The following is a 25892-nucleotide window of genomic DNA, read 5'->3' as shown; positions in this document are numbered from 1 at the left end:
GAAGAGATCTGACCATGGCACTGCAACCCCCCCTCCCCGCCCACAAGGCCTGGGTTGCTGTGTGTAAGTGAAACCTGGTGGACAAGCAAGGACAGGCCCATCAGCTTCATCCAACCAAGTCTCTGTTACACATGCCAGGTCAAGTCCTCCATCCATGATCAAGTCATGGATGGCAGTGGTTTTATGAATCATTGATCTGGCATTGCACAGCAGCACCTTCAGGTCATGTGGGTATCCCTTGCTGATTCTAGTATCCGTCCAGTCAGTACCAGACCCAGAGGCAGGGATAGTCCTCCAACAACGACTAAACCTGCCTCCTCTGTAATGACATGCTCTGGTCTTAACATCCATCCCACCCCCCACAAAAAAAAGTAATCAAAAGGGGGGGAAAGAAATTTTTTAAAAAGATTTTAAAAATTTAAAAAAACATATTAAAACATTTTTAAAAGAACATTGTGCCGCTCCAAGGCCTCCTGGCCAGCAGGAGCAGCAGCAGCAACCGTCCTTATGAGGCTTCAGGCCCCGCCCTGGGCCAGGTGATGAGTGGCAGGAGCAGGGCCCTCAGGCACTCACACAGGGGAGTTGTTTCAGTAGGATTGCTTTGCTGCGCATTTTATTTATGGATGCTTATTTTATTCTAAGTTTTAATTATGGGTATTCATCTTTGTGCAAATAGGTGGTACTCCACTTTGTGTTTTCCAAGTCATTCTGCCTAGAATTCCAGTTTGCCTGATGGAAGGGTCCACTTTCTCCTCTCCTCCTGAGCTGTTCTGGGGAGTTCCCTCCCAATGCCCTAGAGCCAAATTCAAGGGGTTCATAGGGGCATAGAGCGGGAGGAATGGGGGCAGGCCCCATTTTGCAGCCAATGGGGCTGGTTAGGTGAATCCAGGCCACTATTTGTTCTCATTTGTCCACTTCTTAGAAATCAATCTGAGCATTCAGTGATCAATCTAGAAATAAAATAAGCCTCTGTTGGATGGCCATCTGTCTTGGATGATCTAGCAGAGATTCCTGCAATGCACGGGGTCTCCTGGCTCTGAGAGACAAGCAGGGAGGGTGGCTTCTGGCAAAAGGAGAGGGAGCCACAATACTCCACAATGTATCCTCCAAGTCATTCTGCCTACGCAAGCATTCCAGTTTGTAAACCGTAAAGGGTCCACTTTCTCCTCTCCTTGTGAGCTGTTCTGGGGAGTTCCCTCCCAATGCCCTAGAGCCAAATTCAAGGGGTTCATAGGGGCATAGAGCGGGAGGAATGGGGGCAGGCCCCATTTTGCAGCCAATGGGGCTGGTTAGGTGAATCCTGGCCACTATTTGTTCTCATTTGTACAATGCTTAGAAGACTATTTTAGCATTCAGTGATCTATCTAGAAATAAAATAAGCCTATTTTGAATGGCCATCTGTCTTGGATGATCTAGCAGAGATTCCTGCAATGCACGGGGCCTCCTGGCTCTGAGAGACAAGCAGGGAGGGTGGTTTCTGGCAAAAGGAGAGGGAGCCACCTGTGGCTCCTCCTTCTCCTGACTCACCTCTGCCTCTCGACCTTCCTCTCCCACTCGCCTCCTTCCTCTTCTGCCTCTGATTCTGCACTGCATTCTGCCACAGAGTCTCCCAGCTCACTAAGCCCTGTTACCCCTTTAGCTTCTGACATCTCCTCTTCCCAGGCTTATCCCTCTTCCCCTCTGACCGCTCATCCTTCCTCCACCTCCACTTCTTGGGCTCTGAGCCGTCTTCCCTTCCTGGTTCCCCAGCTGCTTCCTCCCACCATTCCTCTGTGCCCAACCAGTCCATGACATTGCTCCATTCCTCGGCCTCTGTCGCCACAAGGCAGCTTCCCCTGACCTGATCTGGTTCCACAGCCACTGCTTCCCTTCTGCCCCCATGAAAAGACGGATCAGGAAGTCTTGCCGGCATCATTCTGTCACCTGCAAAAGATAAAAGGTAAACAGGAAGCCAGGAGTGCCGGCTTCTCTCACAGGTGAAACAGGGCATCTCTAACTGCAGATGGGCCTTTGAGAAAGCCTTACCTGCTGAGAGCATTTGGACGTTTGTGTCCATTTCATATGTTTGTTGTGCAGAAATACATCTCCCCTCCTCTGGACCCTTCTTCCCAACAGTCTCCCTCCAAAACAAGATGAAAAGAACCCCCAGATGAGTTGGAAAACCAACGGAATGAGAGAAAAACCACCTTCCTCCTTAACCAGTGGCCTCTCTCTGGTGTCCAACGGAGGCTTCTCTGTCTCACAGGAATCCAGGTCCATTTCCGCAAAGAGATCCTTTCCGTGAGAAAGAAACAAGGATTCAAAACACAGAATGGTGAGAAAGACTGCGAGATCTCATTCAATAGATGCTTTCCCAGAAAACGGATGGGCCATCAGCAGACCATTATGGGATGTTCTTTGTCCTGTTTGGAGCCCCTTGGGAGTATCCAGAGGGAAGTGTCTCTCACCTGCTTTCTCTCCTCTGCCTGACTCAGGAGGAAACCTTCGGCCAGGGCCACTGCCTGGGAACTGGTCTCCGCTCCGCATTCCCTCACCCAGCTCTCCATCTCCGGGGGAAGGACAGCCAGGAACTGCTCCAAGATCACCAGGTCCAGCATCTCAGCTTTCGTGTGCCTTTCCGGCTTCAGCCACTGGTGGCAAAAGTGGTAGAGTCGGCTGCAAACCTCTCGGGGTCCTTTGGCCTCCTGGCAGCAGAACTGCCTCATCTGCTGGCTCTGCACCTCTGAGCAGAGGGTGTCCTCCTCACCCAGGATCTTCTGCACTGGGTTTTCCCAGAACCCCCCACTGCTCCCAGTTTGGCTGCCATGGCCTCTTCCTGCTTCGGGACCAGCTGAATCTTGCTCATCCATCTGTGCTCTTAGGAAGCCTTTGATAGATCGGAAGGAACCCTTTGGTCTTCTGACAAGTTCTGTCCGTCTTAATGAGAGGCCCTAGCAAATCCTACAAAGCAAATACATTGTTCTGTTACAGAATTGGGAGGACGGGGGGGGGGGAATGGTTCCCTGAGCAAGCATGGATGAGTCTTGCTGGGAACCAGGGCTGGACTGCACCGCATCCCAGACCATGAGCTATCTTTTTGAAAGGAAAGAGGAGGAAGAGGAGAAGAAATAAGTCTCTAGCCTTCTAGCCACGCAAAATGTGGAGGCAACTGAAGGGATTTCTGGGAGATTAATCAACCTGGTTTCTGCAGCCTTCTAGTCAATGCATGAAGTCAGAACCAACTGACAAGGGAGTCATTTGTGGGTCTAGTGGGGGTCCTCACCCGGGGGTCCTCAGGAGTTGCTCCCCCCTCCCCTGCTTCTGTCTCCTTTTCTTGTACTTGGACTCTCTGCCGCTCTCCAGACAGACTCCTGGGGTGGAGTCCCTTTTTATTTGCTCTGAGGGCCAGGTATTTATCTGACCAACCCCCTAAAGGCCAAGTGGGAAAAGCCAAAGACATCTCCCTTAAAATTTAGGCGGGTGATTTTTTTTATTATTATTATTATTATTCCGCTAGATAGCTTAACACACACACAGCCGTTGATGCCAAGGTCCCAGGAGGCTCAGTGAGTAGCAGCGCCCATTTCCGGCTGCTTTGCCAGCAACAACCCCTTTGGGACAGAGAGGACGTGGTCCTGGGATGCCATGCTCTGGGTGCGAGGGGATTGCTGCCGTGGCCTCCGTGGGGAGCTGCCCTGGGAGACGACTGGGAAACTGGTCCGCAATGCAGCAGCCAGACTCTGGGCTGGGATCCCTTGCTTTATTCCTGGCCTTTCCTGGGGAGGGGGCTAGTCCACCTCCTCGTCCAGCTTTGGAAAACCATTTGCACATGTTTCCTCTGTTGTGCAATGAGGCTGAGCAATGTCACACAGAGTTAAAGTCCCAGGGACTCCTTTGTTTAAAGAAGGGAGATATTTTCTGAAGTGGGGGCGGAGGGCCAGATGAGTTTGGGATCCTCTGATCTCCAGGAAGGAGAGCGTTGCAGACCTGGCCCCTCCCTGGCAGGACCCTCTCCTCCCTGACTTGGGGTCCCCCCCCCTGCAGGAGCAGATCAGGCTCCCCAAGCACCCTCTCCTGCTGCAGCCCTGGGACCCCCCCCTCTCCCCACTGCACCCTCTGGGGGGAGAGAGAGGAGACTCACCAGATCCCAGGAGGGGACAGCGAGGCAGCCCTTGCAGGAGAGACCCCAAAGCGAGGAAAGGACTGGGGAGGGAGGGGCCTTGGCTCTGGAGGACCTGCCCCCCCCCCGTGCTTCCTGTCCTCTCTAGGAAGGCAGCTCACTTCCCTTTAACCCTTGCCAAGCCGAGTCCCTCCGGCTCAGCCCTCTCCCGCTTGGCAGAACCTCAGATTCTTATTATTTCTTATGGATTTAGGGGGCAGCTGCCCCCCTGGCTACGCCCATGCCCAGATATCCTTTGGGGGTGAGTCTCTTGGCTGGACTCTGAGCATCTCCCTCCCTTGGCCAGAAACCAGAGGAAGAGCTTGCAGGGAAAAGGGCTTTGCAGGAGGCAAGGAAGCTCCTCCTAGAATTCAGGAGTGGAGAGATAGGAGGGGATCCCAGGGTCATCTAGTCCAACTGAAGCCTTAGTTTACCGGGGATTCATTTGCCCGCTTGCCCCAGGACCGAGGAGAGAACAAAAGCACCAGGGAAGCAACTTCTTCTTCGGAGAAAAGAGTTTTATTGAGATCTGCACAGAGGCAGCCAGTGGAATACTTTCCAAAGACTGGCGGCCCCAATACACGTAAACAAGCATTCTTATACCTGAGAGCATACACCCGTCTTCCCAATCCCCCCAATCAGCTGGCAAGGTTATAACTTATTACCTTATATGGCTAGCTAAGCCCCCCTCCCTTTCTTCTCTTGCGTTACTGAAGCAAGAAGCATGAAACAAGAAGCAGCTTCTGGCTTGCAGAACTGAAGCAATTGCGGTTTTTGCTAGCTGCTTTACCACAACTGCAGAAGTTAGTTTGGGTGCAGATAATATTGAGTTTAACCCTTCCTTCTCCCTTCACAACCCCCAGCAATGCAGGAATCTCAGCTAAAGCATCCATGGCAGATGGCCGTCCTGCTTAGAAATCTCTGCTTAGAAACCTCCAAGGAAGGAGAGTCCACCACCTCCCAAGGGAGACCTTTCTCCTGCCCAACTGCTCTTAGATGTCCCTCAAGGCAGCGGGTCCTGAGTTCCAGCCCTGCTGAAACAATCGCACTGGCTGCCAAGGAGGAACCAAGCGAAGTTCAAAATAAATTAATACTATTCGCATCATAAATGAGTAATACTTTCTCATGCATGCTTTTTATGCTAATATACAAAAGTATGCTATTTCCCTTTCCAGATATGCTTAATTGCTAATTCAATGGACTGAAAATGGATTGTTGTTATTTTTATGTTTAGGGAAGCTTTTACTATTTGATGGACTATTGTATTTTAAAATTTTGTTGGAAGCCGCCCAGAGTGGCTTGGGAACCCAGCCAGGTTGGCGGGGTATAAATATATTATTATTATTATTATTATTATTATTATTATTATATGATTAGGAGAGTGTTCTCCTTTCGAAAGAGGCAGGTGGAATCTCCACTGTTGCTAATAGCATAACATTGAAAGGCTAGGGAATTATAGGGAGCCCTAGAGCATCCGCTTGGCATGCAGAATGTCCCAGGGTCAACCCCTGACATCTCCTGCAAGGGCTGGACAAAATCCCTGCCTGAAACTCTGGGGAGCTGCTGCCAGTCAGTGTAGACCAGGGGTCCTCAAACCATGTCCCGTGGGCCGAATCCAGCCCTCCAGGGTCGTGAATCTGGCCTGCACGGCCATTTCAGAAACCGCCAAGTGTCTGAGGCTGAAAGCATCTCGCCACCCGCTCAGTCAGTCCCCATAGCACCGGTCTTGAAAGACCTACATTGGCTCCCAGTATGTTTCCGAGCACAATTCAAAGTGTTGGTGCTGACCTTGAAAGCACTAAATGGCCTCGGTCCTGTATACCTGAAGGAACGTCTCCACCCCCATCGTTCTGCCTGGACATGGAGGCCCAGTGCTGAGGGCCTTCTGGCGGTTCCCTCATTGCGAGAAGCAAAGCTACAGGGAACCAGGCAGAGGGCCTTCTCGGTAATGGCGCCCACCCTGTGGAACGCCCTCCTATCAGATGTCAAAGTGATAAACAACTACCTGAGATTCAGAAGACATCTTAAGGCAGCCCTGTTCAGGGAAGTTTTTAATGTGTGACATTTTAGTGTATTTTTGATCGCTGTGGAAGCCGCCCAGAGTGGCTGGGGAAACCCAGCCAGATGGACGGGGTACAAATAATAAATTATTATTATTATTAGGTAAACGCTACCAGTGTTGGCGCTGCTTTCCCCCACCGCCAGCCTCAAAACCAGGTCGGGGAGTAGCGCGATGGTGTCGCACGCCTTCCCGCTGCCCCCCAAGCCTGTGGGGCTGGCGGTGGGGGGAAGCGCTGCTTTCCCCCACCGCCAGCCTCAAAGACTAGACTCTCCTGGCTTCAGCGAAAGCAGCGCAAAGCCTCCGGAGCGCAGGATTCAGAGGCTTCGGGTTGCTATCGCTGAAGCCAGGGAGCCTGCATTCGCTCCATAGGACGTACACACATTTCCCCTTAATTTTGAGAAGTTGAGAAGAACTGACAGTCTAACGTTTGCTGGAGCCAGAACAAGACCTCTTGCTCCAGGTGATGCAGAGCTGCCAGGAAGCTGCCTTTTAAAAAAGTAATATTTTGAGCCTGTAGTTCAGTTTCCCAGCAGCTCCCCTTGCCCCGGAGAACACTTCTAGCATTTCATCTCCTCTACCTGTGGCATTGTTCAGCAGTGGGAAAAGTGACCTCTTCACAACGGATGTCCATTTGGTATGGCCCTTTCCAGGTTTTTTCCTGCCCCTTGTGTTTGTCTTTCATTTGTTCTCCTCTGTGTGTTGCCAGTAGACGCCACAATTCTGTGGGTACTCTAGGTGGCGCAGAAAGCACCTAGAAGCTCCCTTTAGGTTGAAGTGCAGATCAAACTTCAGTTTTGTGCTCTATTAATTCCAGTTAGCAGTACTGGGGGTGGTTCAGATTCTGGGGCAGTGCTTTTGGCCAGCAGAGGGTGTCACAGGGCCAGCCTACTTTCCCTTTAAAGCCAATTGGGTCTCCAGCTGGTTTTGGATTACAACTCCCATCATCCCTAACTAGCAGGACCAATGGGGAGGGATTATGGGAACTGTAGTCCGGGAGTTGCTGGAGACCCAAGTTTGGCCCGTAAGGATTGGACCTGTCCACATTTGTATTTTCTTGTATTTTGTTTTCCTCCTTTGTGCGTTTTTTTTTTTTTAAGAGGGCAAATTGAAAGAGAAATTGTATGGTAAGTTGCGGAATAATAAAAGGTTGCGTTTGAAAAACACAAACAAACCTGGGGGGTGGCCTTGTAATCATTTTACACTTAGTTAACCCTTTCCTTATGACCCAGTATGATGTCACACACCTAGGAGGGCTAACGCCACATACCTCCCCCCTTAAGAAGATTGACTCAGGAGGGATAACTTAACCTACCGTATTTTTCGCTCTATAACACGCACCTGACCATAAGACGCACGTAGTTTTTAAGAGGAGGAAAAGAAGAAGAAAATATTCTAAACGAAACAGTGGATGTATGATTTTTGTGGTTCATGCTGTGGCCACAGACATGTGATCTGATGGTGAATTTGGGGTGACCCAGTGCAAAAATCCTGAGGATCCATGTGGATCCGTGCTTTGTGACCACGTTTTAAGTGGGGAGGGAAGGAAAAGCACTCAAGGGACAAGGAACACTCGTGGGGTGGGTGGAGAAGGATCTTTTCGGCGAGCTGAGCGGGGAGGAGGGAGGGAAAGAGCACTGTTGCTTTAAAGGTATACTTAAGGTATTTGCCCTGTGCCTGGGGTTTTTTCCATTTAACAGTTTGCCGCCTTTTCCTTCCGCTCCTTGTTTTGAGGCAGAATAGATTTGAGCAAGTGAGGAGGACTTGGATTGCAGGGGATTCGCCATTAGCTGTGTAAAAGTGCTCCTCCTTGCAGCCTTCTACTTTGTTTGTACACGTGGCTACTAGTATCAGGTTCAGTTTGAGTGATAAGCAGCCACCAGCAGCAATAGAATGGAGCACAAAAAAGCAGTAGGGGCACTAGGACCCAGACAATGCTCAAATCTATCCTGCCTGAAAACAAGCTGCAGAAGTAAAAAAGCACCTCCAGCTCCCGTCTCCAGCGGATCAGCTGAGACAGCGGGGGATTTGCATAGTTTTCCCCTCTCCCTCATCCCATGCCTTCCCCAGCCTTTTTTTTTTTACTTCCTGGTTTTCACTGCGCTCATGGCTCAGAGCTCGAGGTTGGGGGTTTTTTCGCTGCTGGTTGCTTAATTTTTTCCCTTCCCGATCCAACCCCTCCTGTGCCTTGCCGTCCCTCTCCAGCCTCATTGCTCCGTTTAGAGAGCATGCGGACCTTTGCTAGCTGAGGCTGCAGCAGCTGTTGCTGGCTACGCAACGCTTTTAAAAGCGCCTGCTGGCGTTTAACCGCCTGCCTCCTTCCGGCTCGATATGGCTCCCGTCTGTCCCTCCTCCTGTGTAAGCGGCTGCTGCCCGCTTTGCTGCCATGGCTCTCCTTCCCTCCCTCCTCCCCAGCTCCTCCGTAGGTTGCTTTAAAGCAAGCAAAGTGAGGACAGACGCTTTGCTTGACTGACGGCAGCCAGGGCTCCAGTCCAGTGCATTCGCTCTGTAACACGTACAGGCATTTTCCCTTACTTTCTAGGAGCAAAAAAGTGTGTGTTATGGAGCGAAAATTACAGTAGTTATTCTCCTGATCAATCAGCATTACATATCTAATGCAAATAAACATTTACTAATCTGTTATTACACCCTTCACATCCCACATAACATTGGTACATCAATTACTTTGTTCTGGCAAAATATACATTTATACATAAAACCTGATATATCTTAGGTATTCAGTTAACTACAGAAAAATTATAACTGTGCACTGGTTAACTTTCAACCGCAGGTCTTTTTGATAAGGCATCTGCAATGGTGTTCAGGGACCCTTTTACATTTTTAATTGTAAAATTAAAGTCTTGCAGCGATAGGGCCCACCTCATCAACTTACTGTTCTTCATTGTTCTCAACCACAGCAAGGGTGAATGGTCAGTACATAAGCTAAAAGTTCGGCCCCAGATGTACGGCTTCAGTTTCTATAATGCCCACACGATGGCAAGGCATTCCTTCTCGATGGTCGAAAATGTCTTTCCTTCGGAAGTAATTTCTTGCTTATGAAGGTGATCGGACGCAGGTCGTCCTTCTCTCCCTGTTGACACAGTACGGCCCCGATCCTGGCATTAGAGGCATCGGTGAAGACGGCGAACTCACGATCATAATTAGGAGCAACAAGGACTGGTCCTGACGTCAAGGCGCTTTTTAAGGCATCAAAGGCCTGCTGACACGCTGCTGTCCATTTAACCTTATCTGGCTCCTTCTTCTGAGTTACGTCAGATAAAGGCGCTGCTAACTCACTAAATTTTGGAATAAATTTTCGATAATAACCGGCTAGTCCTAGGAAAGCTCTGACTTTCTTCTTGGAGGTAGGGGTAGGCCATTTTGAAATGGCTTCTACCTTTGTCTCTAAAGGTTTCATCACTCCTCCTCCCAACATGTGTCCCAGGTATTGAATAATCGAGCCCCCTATCTGGCATTTGCTAGCTTTGATGGTTAAGCACGCCTCTTTAATTCGCTGTAGCACTATCCCCAAGTGCTCTTTGTGTTTATCCCAAGTTGGACTGTACACAGCAATATCGTCTAAATAAGCAACTGTGAACCCTCGTAATCCGTTCAGGATTTTGTCCCCCAGTCGCTGAAAAGTGGCTGGCGCATTCTTTAAACTCAAACAGCCCTATGTGACTTCTAAACACAGTTTTTTCCTGGTTCCTAGGGTCCATTTTTACTTGATAGTATCCCTTTGTTAAGTCTAAGCAGGTGATGTAATGACACTGGCCTATAGCTTCAATCAGGTTATCTAAATGTGGCATTGGATATGCATCTGCTTTAGTGACATGGTTCAGCTTCCTATAATAGAGGCAAAATCGGATAGATCCCTCAGGTTTGTCTAACAACACTTTGGATGCTACCCAGGGGCTTTCCAAAGGGGTTATGATCCCTGCCTTCAAGATCTCCCTTACCTCATTGCTAACTTTCCCCACATATTCTCCTGTTATCCTATAGGGGGTTACAGCAATGGGCTCGGCATCCCCGGTGTCGATATGATGTACAACTCCCTTAGCTCTACCTGGAGTATTACTGAAAATTTCCTTATCATACCAGGTTTTCTGCTTTGTTTGGGCTGCCTCAAAACAATTAATTAAATCAGCATCCTCTTTCTGTTCTTGGGCCAAACTAGGTTTTTGGTTTTTTGTAAAAGGAACCAGCAGGGCTTCATTTCTCCCCTCAGAGATCTGTTCCTCAGCTCAGGTCTCCTTTGGCAACAGTAGCATTCCCCTCAGCATCGGGTGACTGTTGACCCCCCTTGGAGTGAGTACTACAAAAGAACTCTGTTCATGCTCTAAGAGATCCCATCCGATCAGCACAGCAGTGGGAATCTCCTCAGAAATGGCAACCTGCCACTGTCCTGACCAATCTTGGAACTTAACATGGATCTCTGCAACAAGTAATACCTCAGGCTGCTTTGAAATTCCTTTTAATTGCATAACTTTCCCTGGAATTATTTTGGTGGGACAGATTATCTCTGGGTGGACAATAGTGACTTGCGAGCCTGTATCTTTTAACCCTAGAAATCTCCTCCCTTCAATCCAAATAATTTCCCCAGCGTTTTTCAAGATTGTCTTGTTTAATGCCATAGCAATGTGCCACTTTAGCCTCCACCACTTCAGCAGGCTTCGGCCTATCCTGACTAGCTTGGCTCTCCTCAGCTGCTTTGATACAATATGTCTTTTTTGGAGGGCTAATATTGACAGACATTTCCCCTCCAGCTCTACAATTAAACTTTTTGTGGCCAAGTTTTCCACATCCCCAGCACTTCGGTTCTTTGGGATTTGTATAATTTGTTTTCCACCCTTTCTCCTCAGTGAGACTGGTCTTTGCTTGGGCCTTGTCATTTTGCCCTTTTGACAATGGCCTATTTCCCTTGTCTGTCTCTGAAGATGGGTTTCCCTTTGCCTGTTGGAATCTATTTCTGGTAGTCCCCCACACCAGTGTGGTGTAGTGGTTAAGAGCAGTGGACTCGTAATCTGGGGAACCGGGTTCGCGTCTCCGCTCCTCCACATGCAGCTGCTGGGGGACCTTGGGCCAGTCACACTTCTTTGAAGTCTGTCAGCCCCACTCACCTCACAGAGTGTTTGTTGTGGGGGAGGAAGGGAAAGGAGAATGTTAGCCGCTTTGAGACTCCTTAAAGGGAGTGAAAGGCGGGATATCAAATCCAAACTCTTCTTCTTCTTCTTTCCCGCCAAAACTTGGTTCATCAAACCTATGGTCCCTTATTTCATTTATTCGGTCAGCTAAGTTAGCGGCTTCTTGAAGTGATCGAGGGTGTCTTTCCTTTATAAGATATTTTAATTGGCCGTTTATCATTTTATAAAATTGTTCCAGAGGAAACACTTCTCTGATTTTTGGAACGGAGTCTGCCCTCTCCTGTTCTAACCATTTTGTGAGGTAGTTTGAGATTTTAGCCCCAAACTGAGCGTATGTCTCCTCCCTCACTTTAGTCACACTTCTAAATTTCTTTCTCAGTTGTTCTAGGGTAATCCCAAACCTGGTATATATTAGTTGCTTAAACATATCAACATTTTTGGATTGGTCCTCAGTCATTTGGGCATAGATTTCAGCTAATGCACCACTTATTTTGGCTCTAAGTATCTTCATCTTATCTTCATCTTTCACTTGAAAATCTTGACAAGCTCTTTCAAATGATATAATAAAAGCCTCAGGGCTATCTTTTTCCTTAAACACAGGAAAACGCTTTAAATCTACCTTCACTTGAGTTTGACTACTGGTGTTATTACTATTATTTTGATTTTCCATGGCTGCTAATTCCAGTTTCCTCATCTCCAGCTGAAATTACATTCTTTCACTCTCACTTTCCCTCTCCTGCTCAGCTCTCATTCTTTCGCTCTCCTGCTCAGCCCTAATTCTTTAGTTCTCACTTTAGGCTTTAATTCTTTCTATTTCTAGTACAGATCTAATCTTTTCTAATTCCAATTTATATTCTTGTTCTAACTTCCACTTTACAAAGTCTTCAGAGAATTTTGCACCTCCTGCCTCAGGTTGAATGTTAGTTACATTTACTAAACACTGCTCTTCCCTCTGAGGATTTCCATTCTCCTCTCCTTCAGAACTTTAATAAGTTGTTTCCCTCACAGGGTTTCTTATCTTTTTGGGCGGCATAATGTATGAGTGAGAATTGCCAGTAAATTAACAAAATAAGAGAAATTTCCTCTCAGTACCGTTCCCTCTAGCTAGGCTTCTCTCAAGACTCTGGTCCCAAAGTTCTGCTATGGGTTTTCTCTCTAACCCTTCAAGCTTACTTCCTCTGACCACGAGCCTAAACCCTCTGCCAGAACAGATTTTGAGCTCTCTTTTTCCTTGTTATTTTGGCTTTGTGGCTTACCTTGGGTATTTTACAACTACACACTCAGGCTAGGTAATCACTTCACAGATTTACCCTTCCCCCTCCAGGAGTATTGTTTTCCCCAACACAGGCGTATCTATCTGATCCTGCCTCAAACATATTGATTTGGATCCCACTGCTGCCGTCGCTTTTTTGGTGACTAGGCGCAGCAATCTAAATATCCCACCACAGGGTATTGAATGGATCTCACAGGCGTATTGATGTTATTCCACCGCTGCCGACACTTTTGTGGCGTTCACACAGGGTCCCCAGACGTTTGACGGTCTATTGATCCCTGTGCCACCACTGGATAGCATCCCCGCTGCCACCAACCCGTTTCTCTCAGGTACACACTGCATCTAGACAGTTGTTAACATTAAACCAAATAAACAAGTTTATTTTATAAGCATTAACAAGTTTATGGTTTGAGATAATTTTTCTTGTCAGTTTCTTAACCTTAGTTTCATTACCGGCCTATACCTTCCTAATACCTTCTAACTGATTATCCCAGCTGTTTAACTGACTCCTCTTAACAGATTCTCTCACTCTCTCGCATCAAACTAGCCCAACCCACAGACTTATCCTCCCTCTCCCTTCTCTAACTCCTGACCCACTTCTTAACAACTCTAACTCCTCCCCTTGGGTTCCTATTGGTTAATCATTTTACACTTAGTTAACCCTTTCCTTATGACCTAGTATGATGCCATACACCTAGGAGGGCAAACGCCACAGGCCAAATTAAATATTTCATGGGGGGGAGACGCCTAGGTCTTTAAATATTGGCACATATTCCTACACCCACAGGTCTCAGGATGGTTACAACATAAAAACACAAAACACCACATGTTCAAAAGGCATTAGATGTCAATCAGCCAAACGCAAGGTAATAAAGGTGCAGATTTCTTAGCTCCTAAAGCTGTAAAATGGTTTTTCCGACCTTTGAATGGATTCTTTTATGGGAAGTGAGTTTGGAGCTTTGACTGAAGCTCTTTCCACATTCCACACACTGATAGGGTTTCTCCCCTGTATGAATTATGTGATGAGAAGTGAGACTATTGCTGTGACTAAAGCTCTTTCCACATTCCATGCACTGATAGGGTTTCTCCCCTGTATGAATTATGTGATGAGAAGTGAGACTATTGCTGTGACTAAAGCTCTTTCCACATTCCATGCACTGATAGGGTTTCTCCCCTGTATGAATTCTTTGATGAGAAGTGAGACTACTGCTGTGACTAAAGCTCTTTCCACATTCCATGCACTGATAGGGCTTCTCCCCTGTATGAATTCTTCGATGGGAAGTGAGAATGTACTTCTTCCTGAAGCTCTTTCCACATTCCACACACTGATAGGGTTTCTCCCCTGTATGAATTCTTTGATGGGAAGTGAGACTGAAGCTGTGACTGAAGCTCTTTCCACATTCTACACACTGAAAGGGTTTCTCCCGTGTATGAATTCGCTTATGGGAAGTGAGACCGGAGCTGTGACTGAAGCTCTTTCCACATTCTACACACTGATAAGGTTTCTCACCTGTATGAATTTTTTGATGGGAAGTGAGATGGGAGCTCTTCATGAAGCTCTTTCCACATTCCACACACTGATAGGGTTTCTCCCCTGTATGAATTCTTTGATGGCAAGTGAGATCGCAGCTCTTCCTGAAGCTCTTTCCACATTCCACACACTGATAGGGTTTCTCCCCTGTATGAATTCTTTGATGGGCAGTGAGATGGGAGCTCTGACTGAACCATTTTCCACATTCCACACACTGATAGGGTTTCTCCCCTGTATGAATTCTCTGATGGGAGGTGAGACTGTGGCTGTCACTGAAGCTCTTTCCACATTCCACACACTGATATGGTTTCACCCCTGTATGAATTCTTTGATGTGAAGTGAGACTGCGGCTGTTACTGAAGCTCTTTCCACATTCCACACACTGATAGGGTTTCTCTCCTGTATGAATTCTTTGATGGCAAGTGAGATCGCAGCTCTTCCTGAAACTCTTTCCACATTCCACACACTGATATGGTTTCTTTCCAATGAGATTTTGTTGATGGGAAGTGGAATGGGAGCTCTGACTGCAGCTTTCTCCACACTCTAAATTTTCACGTGGCTTCTCTTCTCTGGGGATTTTATCGTGGTCACCTTTGTTTTCGATTTCCGATTCATCACAATCTGCAATGCAGACAAAAAGGGTTAGAGCCTCAGAGAAGAACTGAAGGGAGTTGGGTGTGTGTTCATTACCTGTGTTGTTTGTCATTAACCAACATATTTATTATGATATTCTGATGTGTTGTTGAATGTTGCTTTGTTTGATATAGAGTAGTGGTCAAAATTGCAGAAGCCTTTGGAGAAAAATTCCAGAGGCTTGATGGCTCAAAACTCTGCTTCTTTTGGAGTAATATTATAAAATTATATATCAATGGAAAGATAATTTAATTTAATCAAGAATGCAATTCAACAAAGTTTGTTTGATTACCCGTATTCTATCAAACATTATAGCGAAAAAACCAGAAAAAGGAAGCACAACTTGCTTAGGTTGACTTTTGTCAGTGTGTTACGTGATTGCTAACAAGTTGGTTGGTTTTCTGTCTTCTTTCATTTAGTCAGGTTGAACAACATAATAAAATTAAAGAAATAGCACAAAGAGTTGACGGGTCACCCAGAAAGCGATGTAAAATAGTACTGTTAAGTGAACAGGGCTACGGTTATGAAGAAATTAGAAGAAAGATTGTGGAAAACATAACCAAAGCTGGCCTTTCTATATTTTTGAAGACGTATATGGAGACTCAGTCACTAAAAAATCAGACTGGTTAAGGCAGGAAAAGGTGCACAAAGGCAAGTGACGATCGAATTCTAAGGAAAAAGCCATTGTTATCTCTCAAGCAAAGCTTGAAAGACTAAACCCTTGTTAAGTGGACAGTGGAAGAATGGGACAGTGTTATTTGGAGGGATGAGACCCAAATCTCCTTGCTTGGTAGTGATGGCATGAAATACGCGAGGAGAAGAATCAGAGAACATTTACATCCTATTTGCATTACACCGACCGTGAAACACCCAGATAGTGTGATGATCTGGGGTTGTATGGCAGCAAAAGGTGTGGGCAGAATTTGCGTCATTAATGGAAATGTAAATGCCCCCAAATACATAAGGGAAATACCTTAGCCCAAACTGAAGCGTTTCACAGGTGATATTTTCCCTGATACTGAAGCATTTATATATATATATATATATATAATTTATTTATTTATTTATTTATTTTTCTATTTCAACAAGATTCAGCTCCATGTCATGTTGCTGCTGTGTGCAAGCGGTGCTTTCAAGATAATTCTATTCCACTGCCAGAATGTCCTGGGAATAGCTCAGATTTTAACCCAATCGGAAATCTATGGGGCCGACTAAAGAAACTTGTTAATCAAAGGCAACCCAGCAATAAAGCCCAATTAATAGAGGCAATAATTCAGTCTTGGTTTCACATTCTCATAGCTGCAGAACTAAAAACTTCATGGGAAGGCATTGTAAGGCCGTAATTAAAGCTAATTAATTAATTATGTTAATTAATCAATTTTAATTAATTAATTAATTAAATTAATTAATTTTAATTAATTAAAACTCCTTCATGGATCACTGCCTTGCCATGGCGAAGGGGCTTAAATAACTCAGAGAAGCTATGAACTATGCCATGCAGGGCCACCCAAGATAGACAGGTCATAGTGGAGAGTTTTGACCAAACGTGATCCACCTGGAGCAGGAACCGGCAAGCCACTCCAGTATCCCTGCCAAGAAAACTCCATGGACAAAGACAACAGGCATATAAAAGTTATGACGCTGGAAGATGAGCCCCTCAGGTCGGAAGGTGTCCAACATGCTACTGAGGAAGAGCGGAGGACAAGTACAAGTAGATTCAGAGCTGATGAAGCAGCTGGGCCAAAGCAGAAAGGACGCTGAGTTGCGGATATGCCTGGAAGCGAAAGGAAAGTCCAATGCTGTAAAGAAAAATATTGCATAGGAACCTGGAATGTAAGAACCATGAACTTGGATGTGGTCAAAAATGAGATGGCAAGAATATTGACATCCTGGGCATCAGTGAACTAAAATGGAAGGGAATGGGCAAATTCAGTTCGGATGACCATCATATCTACTACTGTGGGCAAGAAACCCATAAAAGAAATGGAGTGGCCCTCATAGTCAACAAAAGAGTGGTGAAAGCTGTACTGGGATGCAATCTCAAAAATGATAGAATGATCTCGATACGAATCCAAGGCAGACCTTTTAACATCACAGTAATCCAAGTTTATGCACCAACCACTGGTGCTGAAGAAACTGAAATTGACCAATTCTATGAAGACTTACAACACCTTATAGAAGTGACACCAAAGAAGGATGTTCTTCTCATTATAGGGGATTGGAATGCTAAAGTAGGGAGTCAGGAGATAAAAGGAACAACTGGCAAGTTTGGCCTTGGAGTTCAAAACGAAGCAGGGCAAAGGCTAATACAGTTCTGCCAAGAGAACAAGCTGGTCATCACCAACACTCTTTTCCAACAACACAAGAGACGACTCTACACATGGACATCACCAGATGGGCAGCATTGAAATCACATTGATTATATTCTCTGCAGCCAAAGATGGAGAAGCTCTATACAGTTAGCAAAAACAAGACCTGGAGCTGACTGTGGCTCAGATCATCAGCTTCTTATAGCAAAATTCAAGCTTAAACTGAAGAAAGTAGGAAAAACCACTGGGCCGGTAAGATACAATCTAAGTCAAATCCCTTATGAATACACAGTGGAAGTGAGGAACAGGTTTAAGGATTTAGATTTGGTGGACAGAGTGCCTGAAGAACTGTGGATGGAGGCTTGTAACATTATACAGGAGGCAGCAACGAAAACCATCCCAATGAAAAGGAAATGCAAGAAAGCAAAGTGGCTGTCCAATGAGGCCTTACAAATAGCGGGGGAGAGAAGGCAAGCAAAATGTGAGGGAGATAGTGAAAGATACAGGAAATTGAATGCAGATTTCCAAAAAATAGCAAGGAGAGACAAGAAGGCCTTCTTAAACGAGCAATGCAAAGAAATAGAGGAAAACAATAGAATGGGAAAAACCAGAGATCTGTTCAAGAAAATTGGAGATATGAAAGGAACATTTCGTACAAAGATTACTGTAATAAAAGACAAAAGTGGAAAGGACCTATCTGAAGCAGAAGATATCAAGAAGAGGTGGCAAGAATACACAGAGGAACTATACCAGAAAGAAATGGATGCCTCGTATACCCCAAGTAGTGTGGTTGCTGACCTTGAGCCTGACATCCTGGAGAGTGAAGTCAAATGGGCCTTAGAAAGCACTGCAAATAACAAGGCCAGTGGAAGTGATGGTATTCCAGCTGAACTATTTAACATTTTAAAAGATGATGCTGTTAAGGTGGTACACTCAATATGCCAGCAAATTTGGAATCCTCAGCAGTGAGGATTGAAGAAGATCAGTCTACATCCCAATCCCAAAGAAGGGCAGTGCCAAAGAATGCTCCAACTACCGCACAATTGCACTCATTTCACACGCTAGCAAGGTTATGCTTAAAATCCTACAAGGCAGGCTTAAGCAGTATGTGGACCGAGAACTCCCAGAAGTGCAAGCTGGATTTAGAAGGGGCAGAGGAACCAGAGACCAAATTGCAAACATGCGCTGGATTATGGAGAAAGCTAGAGAGTTCCAGAAAGACATCTACTTCTGCTTCATTGACTATGCAAAAGCCTTTGACGGTGTCGACCACAGCAAACTATGGCAAGTTCTTAAAGAAATGGGAGTGCCTGATCACCTCATCTGTCTCCTGAGAAATCTCTATGTGGGACAAGAAGCTACAGTTTTAACTGGATATGGAACAACTGACTGGTTCAAAATTGGGAAAGGAGTACGGCAAGGCTGTATATTGTCTCCCTGCATATTTAACTTATATGCAGAATTCATTGTGGGAGCCAGGAAGTCATGGCAAAGGCTTGTAGCGCCACCTGGTGCCTTGCTGACCTCGGTGACCAGCATGTCCGTGCCTTACAATGTATTAGAATGTATTGACCTTAAAAGGAGTTGTATTTCCTCTGAGAAGTGATTGACCAATGGGGCGAGGGGGGGGGAAGCCATGACCGGATGAGGTAACGTGAGACATTGGAATGCAGCCATGCGGCTGGGGAGAACAAAGGATAATAAAAAGTGACCGGAGAGGAGAAGAAGTCTGAATGAGCTGCCCTCCGTCCATGGAAATATTGCTGGCTCTCTGTGTCTTTATTTTATGCTAAACAAGCGCCATTGTGACGGCTGGCTTCGTCAATTCATCATGCAAAAGGCTGGGCTGGATGAATCCCAAGCCGGAATTAAGATTGCCGGAAGAAATATCAGATATGCAGATGACACAACCTTGATGGCAGAAAGTGAGGAGGAATTAAAGAACCTTTAATGAGGGTGAAAGAGGAGAGCGCAAAATATGGTCTGAAGCTCAACATCAAAAAAATGAAGATCATGGCCACTGGGCCCATCACCTCCTGGCAAATAGAAGGGGAAGAAATGGAGGCAGTGAGAGATTTTACTTCCTTGGGCTCCATGATCACTGCAGATGGTGATAGCAGTCACGAAATTTAAAGATGCCTGCTTCTTGGGACAAAAGCAATGACAAACCTAGACAGCATCTTAAAAAGTAGAGACATCACCTTGACAACAAAGGTCCGTATAGTTAAAGCTATGGTTTTCCCAGTAGTGATGTATGGAAGTGAAAGCTGGACCATAAAGAAGGTTGATCGCCGAAGAATTGATGCTTTTGAATTATGGTGCTGGAGGAGACTCTTGAGAGTCCCATGGACTGCAAGAAGATCAAACCTATCCAATCTTAAGGAAATCAGCCCTGAGTGCTCACTGGAAGGACAGATCCTGAAGCTGAGGCTCCAATACTTTGGCCACCTCATGAGAAGAGAAGACTCCCTGGAAAAGACCCTGATGTTGGGAAAGATTGAGGGCACAATGAGAAGGGGATGACAGAGGACGAGATGGTTGGACAGTGTTCTCGAAGCTATGAGCATGAGTTTGAGCAAACTGCGGGAGACAGTGGAAGACAGGAGTGCTTGGCGTGCTCTGGTCCCTGGGGTCACGAAGAGTCGGACACAACTAAGCGATTAAAAAACAACAACGACATTAAAAGGTAAAGGTAAAGGTACCCCTGCCCATACGGGCCAGTCTTGACAGACTCTAGGGTTGTGCGCCCATCTCACTTAAGAGGCCAGGGCCAGCGCTGTCCGGAGACACTTCCGGGTAACGTGGCCAGCGTGACAAAGCTGCATCTGGCGAGCCAGCGCAGCACACGGAAACACCGTTTACCTTCCCGCCAGGAAGCGGTCCCTATTTATCTACTTGCACCCGGGGGTGCTTTCGAACTGCTAGGTTGGCAGGCGCTGGGACCAAGCAACGGGAGCGCACCCCGCCGCGGGGATTTGAACCGCTGACCTTTCGATCAGCAAGCCCTAGGCGCTGAGGCTTTTACCCACAGCACCACCCACGTCCCAGACATTACTCCACAGAAAAGTGGTGTTATGAGCCATCAAACCTCAGAAACACACTTTCCACAAAAGGTTTCCACAATTTTGGCCACCAGTATAAGTTGCTCATTTTAAGTTAATGTTCTTTTAATATGGGATCAGAATATTATTATTGATGTTTCATGTTTATATATGTGTTGGAAGCCGCCCAGAGTGGCTGGGGCAACCCAGTCAGATGGGCAGGGTAGAAATAAAAATGTCAGCTTTGTTCAGGAGCTGACAGAGGCTGGAATGTATGAAAGCAGGCAAAGAGAGATAAGGACACTGGAATGTGAGAGGGAGGAGGGGCAGCCGAGTGGCAGAGCTTCAGAGAACAAAGAGAAGGCAGCAGATAGCAAAGATCCACAAAATACCAATCTTAGCTCAGAGACAGAAGGGGAGAGGCCAGGAATAGCTAGCCCAAAAACTAGAAGGCGCGAAAAGGTCAGTGAGAGGAAGGGAAAGAGCAGGCGCGAAAGGGTTTTTCCCCCTGTTGGAAGAAGAGGAAGGGGCGGAGTTTAGACTTGGCAACTGCAAACTTGGAAGTCAGACACGGAGTGAAAGAGTTCCAGAGTGATTTATGTGTTTGAGCAATAAACCTGAGCTAATTACTGCCGCTGTCTCGCTTCTGTGGGAGAGCCAAGCCATTACAAAAAATTATTATTATTACTACAGTGGTACCTGTTCTGGAAAAAAATTAAGTTTGTAAACCAAGGTAACACTGTATCATCCTCATCACTGCTACTACTACCTGAGATTCCATAAGCCTAGCTCTTCTCTGGGGTGGATTTTGTTTGGCCCAGTCATGGCATCCCCTCCATCTCCAATGTCACTCCTTGTTATGGCTTGGTCTCTCCCACAAACGTGAGACTGTTAATAATTTCAGATTTATTGCTAAAACAACAAACTTGGACGGAGCTCCTCTACTCTTCGTCCTCCCCACAAGATGGAGTTGCCCAGACTGAGCTCCTCCCCCTTCCCCAGCACGGAAGCCCCCACCTTCTCTTCCAGTATCTTTAGAGCGTCTCGACCACTTTTCAGATCCTAGGAGATTTGACAGAGAATGCTTCCTGTATTCCAGCGTCTGACTCACTCCTGTAGCTCTCACACAGCTGTCTGTCATTCTGTCTCCCTTTTTCTTCTCCCCTTTGTTCAGAGCTCAGATGACAGTTCCTCTCCCCCTCCTCTCTGCCTTCCGCTGCTAACTCTCCTCTCCCTAGGCCTGCTTCTTCTCTGGCTGGCAGCACCTGAGCTTCGCTGCCAGTCGTCTCTTTGGTCAACCCAAGACTGACAGGAGCAAAAACAAAAACCTGAAACTACTTAGCTTTCCTAACAATTCTGAAACTGACATTGAAGATGGCCTGGGAAGTTCAGACCAGCCCAATTGTGGTAGAAAAAGGATTAATTTGAGGAAGGTTGTTCAAAGAAAAAACTGTAATTTACTCTTTATTGTGGGGGCGTTAGGTCCCCAGGTGTTATAGGGGGCGCTGTTGAGCTCTGTGAAAATATAAGAGGTTGGTCACATTGAGGTATTTTTTGAATTTCCAGGCAGATATGACGATCCCACAGGGAGCCTTACCAAGAGAGGCCACGATCCCACGATTCTCCTCCATGACGTCCTTATGCAGAGCTCTCTGGTCAGGCTCCAGCAACGCCCACTCCTCGTCCGTGAAACGAACAGCAACATCTTCAAAGCACAATGGACCCTAAAAGAAAAAGGGAAATGTCCTCCTCTGAGACAGCAGAAATATGATCTGCTACACAATGCTCTGTGGTATCCTTCCTGTTAATAATAATAATAATAATAATAATAATAATAATAATAATAATAATTTATTTATTTATTTATACCCCGTGCATTTGGCTGGGTTTCCCCAGCCACTCTGGGCAGCTTCCAACAAAACACCAGAATACAATAATCTATTAAACATTAAAAGCTTCCCTAAACAGGGCTGCCTTTAGATGTCTTCTAAAAGTTTGGTAGTTATTTTTCTCTTTGACATCTGGTGGGAGGGCGTTCCACAGGTTGGGTGCCACTACCGAGAAGGCCCTCTGCCTGGTTTCCTGTAACCTCACTTCTCGCAGTGAGGGAACCGCCAGCAGGCCCTCGGCACTGGACCTCAGTGTCTGGGCAGAACGATGGAGGTGAAGACGCTCCTTCAGGTATATTGGACCAAGGCCATTTAGGGCTTTAAAGGTCAACACCAACACTTTGAATTGTGCTCGGAAATGTACTGGGAGCCAGTGTAGGTCGTTCAAGACCGGTGTTATATCGTCTCGACGGTCGCTCCCAGTCACCAGTCTAGCTGCCGCATTTTGGATTAGTTGTAGTTTCGGGGTCAGCTTCAAAAGTAGCCCCACATAGAGCGCATTGCAGTAGTCCAAGCGAGAGATAACCAGAGCATGCACCACTCTGACAGGACAGTCCGCGGGCAGGTAGGGTCTTAGCCTGCGTACCAGGTGGAGCTGGTAGACAGCTGCCCTGGACACACAATTGACCTGTGCCTCCATGAACAGCTGCGAATCCAGAATGACTCCCAGGCTGCGCACCTGGTCCTTCAGGGGCACAGTTACCCCATTCAGGACCAGGGAGTCCCCCACACCTGCCCGCCTCTTGTGCCCCCAAAACAGTACTTCTGTCTTGTCAGGATTCAACCTCAATCTGTTAGCCGCCATCCATCCTCCAACTGCCTCCAGACACTCACAGAGGACCATCAATGCCTTCACTGGTTCCGATTTGAAAGAGAGGTATAGCTGGGTATCATCCACATACTGATGAGTACCCAGGCCAAACCCCCTGATGATCTCTCCCAGCGGCTGCATGTAGATGTTGAAAAGCATGGGGGAGAAGACAGAACCCTGAGGCACCCCACAAGTGAGAGCCCAGGGGTCTGAACACTCATCCCCCACCACCACTTTCTGAACACGGCCCAGGAGGAAGGAGCGGAACCACTACATGACAGTGTCCCCAGCTCCCAGCCCCTCAAGACGGTCCAGAAGGATGTTATGATTGTTCAGAAACCACTCGCTGAATCACCTTGCCCAAGCATGGAAGATTTGAGACTGGGCGATAGTTAGCCATATTGGCAGCATCTAAAGATGGTTTTTTAATAAGCGGTTTGATAACCCCCTCTTTCAGCGGGTCTGGGAAGGCTCCCTCACAGAGAGAAGCATTCACGACCTCGCGAAGCCCATCGCCTAGCCCTTCCCGGCTAGCTTTTATAAGCCAGGATGGGCAAGGATCAAGGAGACAGGTGGTTGGTTTCACTCGTCCAAGCAGCCTGTCCACATCCTTGGAGGTAACAGATTGGAATTGATCCCATGCAACTTGACTAGACAGGACACTAGCACTCTCCTGCCCCGGCCCTGCTCCCACGGTGGAGTCTAACTCTTCCTGAATCTGAGCGACTTTATCTGCAAAAAACTTTGCAAAATCATTGCAGGAGATCATGTGCCCCATACTGGGCCCCGATGTAGCAGGTGGTTCCGCTAAATTGCAAACCACCTGAAAAAGTCTCCTGCTGCTGGTTTCTGCAGATGCAATAGAGGCAGCAAAGAAAGTCTTCTTCGCCGTTGCTACCGCCACTTGGTAGGCTCGGCATTGAGCTCTAACCCATGTCCGGTCAGCTTCAGAATGAGCTATCCGCCACCAGCGCTCTAGGCGTCTCAGCGATTGTTTCATTGCCCTCAGATCCGTGGAAAACCACAGGGCTGTCCAGGCTCCATGCAATCGAAGAGGGCACTTCGGAGCCAAACAGTCAATAGCCCTGGTTAACTCCGCATTCCACCGGGCCACCAGGGAATCAGCTGTGCGTAAGAGAAACCTGGTGGTCAAGCAGCGGCAAGGACAGGCCCATCAGCTTCATCCAACCAAGTCTCTGTTACACATGCCAGGTCAAGTCCTCCATCCATGATCAAGTCATGGATGGCAGTGGTTTTATGAATCATTGATCTGGCATTGCACAGCAGCACCTTCAGGTCATGTGGGTATCCCTTGCTGATTCTAGTATCCGTCCGGTCAGGACCAGGCCTGGAGGCAGGGATAGTCCTCCAACAACGACTAAACCTGCCTCCTCTGTAATGACATGCTCTGGTCTTAACATCCATCCCACCCCCCACAAAAAAAAGTAATCAAAAGGGGGGAAAAGAAATTTTTAAAAAAGATTTTAAAAATTTTAAAAAACATATTAAAACATTTTTAAAAGAACATTGTGCCGCTCCAAGGCCTCCTGGCCAGCAGCAGCAGCAGCAGCAACCGTCCTTATGAGGCTTCAGGCCCCGCCCTGGGCCAGGTGATGAGTGGCAGGAGCAGGGCCCTCAGGCAGGGGAGTTGTTTCAGTAGGATTGCTTTGTTGCGCATTTTATTTATGGATGCTTATTTTATTCTAAGTTTTAATTATGGGTATTCATCTTTGTGCAAATAGGTGGTACTCCACTTTGTGTTTTCCAAGTCATTCTGCCTAGAATTCCAGTTTGCCTGATGGAAGGGTCCACTTTCTCCTCTCCTCCTGAGCTGTTCTGGGGAGTTCCCTCCCAATGCCCTAGAGCCAAATTCAAGGGGTTCATAGGGGCATAGAGCGGGAGGAATGGGGGCAGGCCCCATTTTGCAGCCAATGGGCTGGTTAGGTGAATCCAGGCCACTATTTGTTCTCATTTGTCCACTGCTTAGAAACCAATCTGAGCATTCAGTGATCTATTTAGAAATCACATAAGCCTCTGTTGGATGGCCATCTGTCTTGGATGATCTAGCAGAGATTCCTGCATTGCAGGGGGTCTCCTGGCTCTGAGAGACAAGCAGGGAGGGTGGCTTCTGGCAAAAGGAGAGGGAGCCACCTGTGGCTCCTCCTTCTCCTGACTCACCTCTGCCTCTCGACCTTCCTCTCCCACTCGCCTCCTTCCTCTTCTGCCTCTGATTCTGCACTGCATTCTGCCACAGAGTCTTCCAGCTCACTAAGCCCTGTAACCCCTTTAGCTTCTGACATCTCCTCTTCCCAGGCTTATCCCTCTTGCCCCTCTGACCGCCCATCCTTCCTCCACCTCCACTTCTTGGGCTCTGAGCCGTCTTCCCTTCCTGGTTCCCCAGCTGCTTCCTCCCACCATTCCTCTGTGCCCAACCAGCCCATGACATTGCTCCATCCCTCGGCCTCTGTCGCCACAAGGCAGCTTCCCCTGACCTGATCTGGTTCCACAGCCACTGCTTCCCTTCTGCCTCCATGAAAAGACGGATCAGGAAGTCTTGCCGGCATCATTCTGTCACCTGCAAAAGATAAAAGGTAAACAGGAAGCCAGGAGTGCCGGCTTCTCTCACAGGTGAAACAGGGCATCTCTAACTGCAGATGGGCCTTTGAGAAAGCCTTACCTGCTGAGAGCATTTGGACGTTTGTGTCCATTTCATATGTTTGTTGTGCAGAAATACATCTCCCCTCCTCTGGACCCTTCTTCCCAACAGTCTCCCTCCAAAACAAGATGAAAAGAACCCCCAGATGAGTTGGAAAACCAACGGAATGAGAGAAAAACCACCTTCCTCCTTACCCAGTGGCCTCTCTCTGGTGTCCAACGGAGGCTTCTCTGTCTCACAGGAATCCAGGTCCATTTCCGCAAAGAGATCCTTTCCGTGAGAAAGAAACAAGGATTCAAAACACAGAATGGTGAGAAAGACTGCGAGATCTCATTCAATAGATGCTTTCCCAGAAAACGGATGGGCCATCAGCAGACCATTATGGGATGTTCTCTGTCCTGTTTGGAG

General features: G+C 47.1%; 2 protein-coding genes across 2 annotated transcripts in view; both read right to left on the bottom strand.

The window, feature by feature from the left end:
* LOC310761834 (uncharacterized protein) overlaps positions 1–25892 on the bottom strand; it is a gene marked incomplete at its 5' end in the record, with an annotated part of 70590 nt that overhangs the window by 44405 nt on the left and 293 nt on the right. The window contains 2 exons of the mRNA XM_083612031.1: positions 1841–1923; positions 25679–25754. Coding sequence (XP_083468157.1) covers positions 1841–1923; positions 25679–25754 — 159 coding nt within the window. The remainder of the gene's footprint in view (positions 1–1840; positions 1924–25678; positions 25755–25892) is intronic.
* On the bottom strand, positions 12965–21961 carry LOC310760819 (uncharacterized protein). The gene is made up of 2 exons (XM_083610001.1): positions 21726–21961; positions 12965–14766 (listed from the first exon to the last, which is right to left on the bottom strand). The coding sequence occupies exons 1-2, from the start codon at positions 21757–21759 to the stop codon at positions 13508–13510; spliced, it is 1293 nt and encodes a 430-aa protein (XP_083466127.1). The 5' UTR covers positions 21760–21961; the 3' UTR covers positions 12965–13507.

Source organism: Podarcis filfolensis (assembly GCF_964270895.1).
Source record: "Podarcis filfolensis genome assembly, chromosome: 4".
NCBI lineage: Eukaryota > Metazoa > Chordata > Lepidosauria > Squamata > Lacertidae > Podarcis > Podarcis filfolensis.
Note: the sequence above shows the minus strand (reverse complement) of the source record. Positions and strands in the feature narration are given on the sequence as shown.

Coding starts and splice junctions, on each gene's coding strand:
- LOC310760819 (XM_083610001.1), bottom strand. CDS start 21,759: ATGGAGGAGAATCGTGGGATCGTGGCCTCTCTTG. Junction 14,767..21,725: donor TGGGATCGTGGCCTCTCTTG/GTAAGGCTCCCT, acceptor TCTGCATTGCAG/ATTGTGATGAATCGGAAATC.